This window comes from Conger conger, chromosome 9, assembly GCF_963514075.1.
Source record: "Conger conger chromosome 9, fConCon1.1, whole genome shotgun sequence".
Lineage (NCBI taxonomy): Eukaryota > Metazoa > Chordata > Actinopteri > Anguilliformes > Congridae > Conger > Conger conger.
Window position 1 is genome coordinate 14440482 of NC_083768.1, and position 7500 is coordinate 14447981.

At 51.1% G+C, this 7500-nt stretch overlaps 1 protein-coding gene across 1 annotated transcript in view; it reads left to right on the top strand.

Moving 5' to 3' along the window:
• Window positions 1–7500, top strand: part of phlpp1 (PH domain and leucine rich repeat protein phosphatase 1) — a 59792-nt gene that overhangs the window by 43939 nt on the left and 8353 nt on the right. The window contains exons 9-12 of the mRNA XM_061255829.1: window positions 440–535; window positions 4204–4359; window positions 6740–6940; window positions 7374–7500. The exon at window positions 7374–7500 is cut by the window's right edge and continues 36 nt beyond it. Coding sequence (XP_061111813.1) covers window positions 440–535; window positions 4204–4359; window positions 6740–6940; window positions 7374–7500 — 580 coding nt within the window. The remainder of the gene's footprint in view (window positions 1–439; window positions 536–4203; window positions 4360–6739; window positions 6941–7373) is intronic.

Here is a 7500-nt window from a genome sequence, read left to right on the forward strand (position 1 = left end):
TGTGCCCCTGAACTCACATCCTCCAGTCTCTCTGTCCTTTCATCTACTCTTACTCCTCCTTCTCTAATCCTTCTGCTTCTGCCTCTGTGTGATAAATGCCCCTTGCGCCCCAATATATGCACCTCCTCCTCCTTACAAACCTTGGCTTGGCTCCACCCCCTGTCTATTTTAACCCCTCCTCTGCCAAATTGACTCTTTACTGCCAGACCCTTTTATCCAGGGCGACCCATGGCCCAAGTGCAGAGATGAGTAACACAAGTGCAATTTTGTTCCAGTCACCTGGACTTGTTTATTAGCACAATTATTCAGCCAGGAGGTATAACTAATGAGTGCAGTCAGCTGGCTGAGTTCATGTGGAGAAGAAACACATGGCAGGACTGTGACTTTCTGCCCCCTGGGCTGGACTGATGCCCCCCTCGTGCTCTCCCTGTCCTCTCAGGAACCAGCTGGAGTCTGTGCCGGAGTGGCTGTGTGACGTCAGACTGCTGGAGGTGCTGGACATCAGCCACAACCACGTCTGCCAGCTGCCCGCTCGGTGAGTGTGTGTGTGTGTCCGCTGGGTCAGTGTGTGTGTGTCCGCTGGGTCAGTGTGTGAGTGTGTCTGCTGGGTCAGTGTGTGTGTGTCCGCTGGGTCAGTGTGTGTGTGTCTGCTGGGTCAGTGTGTGTGTGTCCGCTGGGTCAGTGTGTGTGTGTGTCCGCTGGGTCAGTGTGTGAGTGTGTCTGCTGGGTCAGTGTGTCTGCTGGGTCAGAGTGTGTGTGTCCGCTGGGTCAGTGTGTGTGTGTCCGCTGGGTCAGTGTGTGTGTGTCCGCTGGGTCAGTGTGTGTGTGTCCGCTGGGTCAGTGTGTGTGTGTGTCCGCTGGGTCAGTGTGTCTGCTGGGTCAGAGTGTGTGTGTCCGCTGGGTCAGTGTGTGTGTGTCCGCTGGGTCAGTGTGTGTGTGTCCGCTGGGTCAGTGTGTGTGTGTTCGCTGGGTCAGTGTGTGTGTGTGTCCGCTGGGTCAGTGTGTGTGTGTGTCCGCTGGGTCAGTGTGTGTGTGTCCGCTGGGTCAGTGTGTGTGTGTCCGCTGGGTCAGTGTGTGTGTGTGTCCGCTGGGTCAGTGTGTGTGTGTCCGCTGGGTCAGTGTGTGTGTGTCCGCTGGGTCAGTGTGTGTGTGTGTCCGCTGGGTCAGTGTGTGTGTGTGTCCGCTGGGTCAGTGTGTGTGTGTCCGCTGGGTCAGTGTCTGTGTGTCCGCTGGGTCAGTGTGTGTGTCCCCGCTGGGTCAGTGTGTGTGTGTCTGCTGGGTCAGTGTGTGTGTGTATGCTGGGTCAGTGTGTCTGACGGTGAGTGTGTCCGCTGGGTCAGTGTGTGTGTGTATGCTGGGTCAGTGTGTCTGCGCCGTGAGTGTGTATGCTGGGTCAGTGTGAGTGTGTACGCTGGGTCAGTGTGAGTGTGTGTACGCTGGGTCAGTGTGTGTGTGTCCACTGGGTCAATGTGAGTGTGTCCACAGGGTGAGTGTGTGTGTGTATGCTGGGTCAGTGTGTCCGCTCGGAGAGCTCAGCAGTGTAACAGATATCCTGTTCTCGCTAACCCCCCACTGGACTGCTGGAGTGATACTTTATTACCCCATACAGGGAAATCCATTAGGCTGCCACCTCCATGCCTTTAAAAACAACAACCACAATACGGAGCACAAAAATATTACAAATATCATACCAACACAACAACGCTAGTCTAATTCGCATTCTCCTACGGCTGCAGCAAACATACATATCTATATTTTATGTTGCAGGGGAGTCTACTTTTATTGTGTAGTTTGGCATGCAGTGGCTGTATAACATCTCCAGGGACTTGCCTAGACGTATTGCACGTTTGGTTTTGGTACAGTGCAGCCAGTGTGACGGAGTGCGTGCCAGTGGTCTGTCTCGCAGTGTACCAGCTCTTTCACTGGGTTTGTCCTCTTTTACATCCTGCCACAGACACTAATGAGGCGGGAGCTACTGATGCTCTACAGTGGTCTGTTGTAAAAGAGCTCCTTTAAACGCCTTTAAAATGGGTATTAAAGAGATCCACTTCAGTGTGCGGTTGTGTGTGTGTCTGAGGTTGTGGGTGCGGTGTGTGTCCGCCCTTCAGGTATAGGTATGGTAAATGGTAAATGATTGGCATTTATATAGCGCCTTTATCCAAAGCGCTGTACAATTGATGCTTCTCATTCACTCATTCATACACACACTCGCACACTAACGGCAATTGGCTGCCATGCAAGGCACCAACCAGCTCGTAAGGAGCATTTAGGGGTTAGGCGTCTTGCTCAGGGACACTTCGACACAGCCCGGGCGGGGGATCGAACCGACAACCCTCCGACTGCCAGACGACTGCTCTTACTGCCTGAGCCATGTCGCCCCACATGGTGTTGGACACTGCTGTGTGTGTATTCAGTTCAGCGAGTGTGTGTGTGATTTGTTTGTTCAGATAAATTCAGTGCTTTTATTTTGAAAAAAATTGTCCACAAAATAACTTGGGGAAGCTCTGCTGGATGCCATGTGTGCCCCAGTGGAGATTGAGGGAGCTCCACTAGGGGGCGCGCTGCTGTGAGTTAGTCCCCTCTGTCACACAGCTCCCAGAGGTATACGCAGCGAGGCGGGCTATGTGTCAGAAACCTGGCATCAGCAGAAGAGAATATAACTGCCCTGAGTCAGGCCTAGCTTTCCCTGAGTCAGTGGTGTGCCTTGCCTTTCAGAAATAGTCCCGCGTTTGACCCGAGCTATTCGTCAAGGAGACGTACGCAAACACACGAGCGGTCAGGGGCGGTTGTCATGGCAACGCAGCCCCGATCCACGGAGTTCGGGGACGTGGGCGGTACAGGAGCAAAATCTATCCGACCCGTCTCTCTCTCTCTCCCCCTCTCTGTGACAAAACCACCCCCTTCTCTCCATTTCTCTCTCTCTCTCACTCACTCTCTGTGACAAAACCATCCCCTTCTCTCCATCTCTCTATCTCGCCCTCTCTCTGTGACAAAACCACCCCCTTTTCTCCCGCCCTCTCTCACTGTCATTGCCTCTCTTTCTTCCTCCTTCTGCCTCTCTCTCTCTCTCTCTCTCTCTCTCCCTCTCGTCTATGTTCTACCTCCCCTCCGTGAAAGGAACGTCAGGCCCCTCCACAGGGGACACACGGACGGATGCGCGCGGTCATAAGTCAACAGCGCTTAAAGATCCCCGCTCCGCCCGCACGTTCCCCCCCCCTGAACGAGCACGCCGGCCGTCTCCGAGCGGGCCCCGTTGCGTTCCTGCCTTCTCACGTCTCCGTGACGGACGCCACCGGGGAGCAGTTCCGCGCCTCCGCAGAATTACATTTCCTCCCACATTCCCAAGGTCATCCATCTCCTCCGGCTCCGCCTCGTAAACGGAGAGCGGGGGGAAGGAGGGGGGGGGGGGGGGGGGAGCACCGGAGCGGCGTTAATTCACAGAAAGGACATTATGGCAGCCGTGACGTCAGCGGCCCCCGCTGAACACACGGCCGTGCGTCATGTGACAGAACGGCTCCCAGCCGTTTAATGAGCGCTTCAAGATTTATTCCACTCTGAAAAGTCACACTATGTAATTAACAGGAGGCTGACGGGTATTCATGGAGTAATCTGGAGTTCCACTCTTTTTACAAGAGTTTTCAGGTCTTATTCTTTTCTGAATTCTCTCTCTTTCTCTGCTTCTGCCAAAAACAATGACTGTCAGCAAAATTCAAATGGGATTTGGAAAGGTGTCACTAAAATGGTTTGTGAACTGTACAGGATGGAAGTGCTTAGCAAACAGAATGGTACCTTTTTATTTGTCTCTTCTTGTGCGCCTCATTTCCTGAACAACAGAGCCTTTCCTTTTTGTGACGGTCACAAACGGCCCTTTGCACATCTGCTGACACGGTGGAGCCTACCTGTGTGTTTGTGTCTTCATCTCCCTGACTGTTATACAGCAGCGTTATTGACAGTGTGTGTGTGTGTGTGTGTGTTATTGACAGTGTGTGTGTTATTCAGTGTGTGTGTCTTATTGACAGTGTGTGTGTGTGTGTGTGTGTGTTATTGACAGTGTGTGTGTGTGTGTGTGCGTGTGTGTTATTGACTGTGTGTGTGTGTGTGTGTTATTGACAGTGTGTGTGTGTGTGTGTTATTGACAGTGTGTGTGTGTGTGTGTGTGTGTGTGTGTATGTGTTATTGACAGTGAGTGTGTTCTCCTCTCAGTCTGTTCTGCAGCAGCAGTCTGAGGAAGCTCCTGATGGGGCATAACCAGCTGCAGCGGTTGCCGGAGCGACTGGAGCAGACGCAGGTGGAGGTGCTGGACGTGCAACACAACCTGCTGGGGGAGCTGCCTACCAGCCTGTTCCTCAAGGCCAACAGGTAGACCCCCTACAGCCACACACCACACACCTCATCTTATATCAGACAGGCAGACCCCCTGCTATAGCCACACACTTCACACCTCATTTCGTAACAGACAGTTAGACCCCCTGCTGCAGCTACACACCTCAGAACAGACAATAGGCCCCTGGTACACCCACACATTTCACCTCATAACAGACCGGTAGAACTCTTGTTATAGTATACACGCACACCTCAGAACAGAAAGTAGGCCCAGACAGGTATGATAAACTCTCTCAGCTGTTCCTCATAACAGACAGGTAGGCCCCTGCTGACCTTCGCAGTCCCGTACGGTATCAGCGGCGTGTAATCTCTTGCGTTCAGTCTCTCTGAAGCATCTGCTGGGACGTGGTTACAGACGGCGGCTGTAAGGAAAGCTTCATTTTTACGAGGCCCCGTTCTCAGTTCTGAAAGAACACTTGATCTCCTCGCATGTGCGGCCGGCCGTCCCCGCCGTGGTGAAACGGGCGCTCTGTGATTAATCTCCCCTGTCTCGGGCAGTCCTGCGTAATGTTCCTGCACGCATGCAGAAATGCACGCACACACAAGCGCACGCCCACACACACACACACACACACACACACACGTGCGTGCGTGGACGTACACAGGCATAGCGTGCAGAATATTTATGACCCACGCTGCTTTGGGGAGGCCCAAGAGTACAGCACAGGCCTGGAGTATTAATCTTACGGGCCTTGGCAGAAATACAGGCTGCAGGGCATTATGGGTAGAGCTCTGTACTGTCTGTATCCTGGGCCCCAGGGCCACCCATTACCCATTATCCCTTCTGCTGCATGAACGGAACTTTATCTCCAACCGCGACCCTGCTGTAGGAGTCACTCAGTGTGTTTAAATAACGCGCTGTGTGTTAAGCTTATAGACATCCTTACAGATAAATCAAAATCTGCCTTCATTTCTTTAAACCTCTTTTTACTTCTTTATTTCTGAGACAATGAAGACATTCATTACTTCAAGTTCTCTCAAAGAGCAGCAGGAATTATAATGTCCAGTTTGTCTTTTCCCACACACCTTGTAGAACTACAAATTCGTTTTTCATGTCTATTTTTTGCGTTGTGTCGAAATAGTGGAAACTTTCAAATGCCAAGGGAGCGCCTGCACTGTGCAAATAAATATTTTAACAAATTTGGAAAAACTGTTTGAAATGATGAATTACCTACAACAAATCTGTTGTAGAGTGTTGAAAACCAAAAAAATGTAAATGTATGAACTACTTCCCAGTCCATAAACAGGAAACCTTTTCACCTACGGGCTGGCGTGCCCTTCCAGTTCAGAGTGAACTTTAGTTCTAATATAAAATAATAATGTTTATGTATGTGACAGAAGGCAAAGAATGCCTTTAGGCCTGTCTTGTGCTATAAATGTAGCAGCTCACTCTTGTATTTGCAGGCTAGTGAAAACACAGAATAATATGTGTATTATGTTTCTGAGAAATGTTCCCGACTGGCTCATTGCAGATGTGATGTGGGGCTATAGATGACACAGACAAGATACCATGACCATGTTATGTGGGTTCTCATAATATATGTACACTCACTCAGCACTTTATTAGGTATTTGTTAGACTTATTTATTCTTCTGCTGCTGTAGCGTATCCACTTAGAGGTTTGACACAATGTGTGTTCAGAGATGCTCTTCTGCATACCGCTGTTGTAATGTGTGGTTATTTGCGTTACTGTCGCCTTCCTGTCAGCTTTGACCAGTCTGGCCCTTCCCTCTGACCTCTCTCATTAACGAGGCATTTTTGCCCGCAGAACTGCTGCTCACTGGGCTTTTTTTGTTTTTCGCACCATTCTCTGCAAACTCTAAAGACTGCTGTGTGTGACAATCCCAGAAGATCAGCAGTTTCTGAGATACGCAAACCGCCCTGTCTGGCACCGACAACCATTCCACGGTCAAAGTCACTTAGATCACATTTCTTCCATATTCTGACATTTGGTCTGAAAAAAAGCTGAACCTCTTGACCAGGGGTCGGCAACCCCGGTCCTGGAGAGCCGCAGGGTGTGCTGGCTTTCGTTGTTACTTGGCATTAATTGATCAATGAAAGCCGTTGATTACACAGTTAACTCACCTCACCTGGTTTCTTGGGTCTGAATCGGCTGCTTATTTTAAGGTGGAGACGAAAGCCAGCACACCCTGCGGCTCTCCAGGACCAGGGTTGCCGACCCCTGCTCTTGACCATGTCCGCATGCCTTTATGCATTATACACTCACTGAGTGTTGTTTCTATGGTAAATACATTGACCGTTGTCACATAGTGCTTAGTTGTCCAATAGAGCTGTGTCACACTGTATCTATGTGCACGTAAAGTATCTAACGGCTATGTCTCCGATGGGCCTGCAGTTTGCGGTGCCTGAATGCTTCGGCCAATCAGCTGGAAAGCCTGCCACCCTCCAGCCTATCAGAGGAGAGCCACAGCATCCTGCAGGAGCTCTATCTCACCAACAACCGGCTCACCGACAAGTGTGTGCCACTGCTGACCGGGCACAGCCACCTGAGGGTACTGCACATGGCGTACAACCAGCTACAGAGCTTCCCTGCCAGGTAACACACACACGCACGCACACACATGCAGAAATATACTGTATATACATGCATACATTTTCTGTACATTTTGATTTGGTGTTTTATTTATTGTTGTTGCTTTTGTTGTTGCCGAATGACTACCTATTGTACAATAAAGGTTTGTTAAAAGTCAGACTCTTTCTCTCCCTCCCTCTCTCTCTCTCCCCCCCTTTCCTTCCCTCTCTCCCGCTTTCTCTCCCTCCCTCATTCCCTCTCTCACTCTCTCCCTCTTTCTCTCCCTCCTTCATTCCCTCTCTCACTTTCCCTCCCTCTCTCTCTCCCCCTCCCTCTTTCTCTCCCTCTCTCTCTCCCCTCCCCCCCTCTCTCCCTCTCTCTCCCTCTCCCCCTCTCACTCTCACTCTCCCTCTCTCCCTCTCTCCCCCCTCTCTCTCTCTCCCCCTCTCTCCCTCAGTAAAATGGCAAAGCTGGAGGAGCTGGAGGAGGTGGATGTGAGTGGGAACCAGCTGAAGGCCATCCCCACCACCATCCTGAGCTGCCGGCGGATGCACACGCTGGTGGCGCACTCCAACTGCATCCAG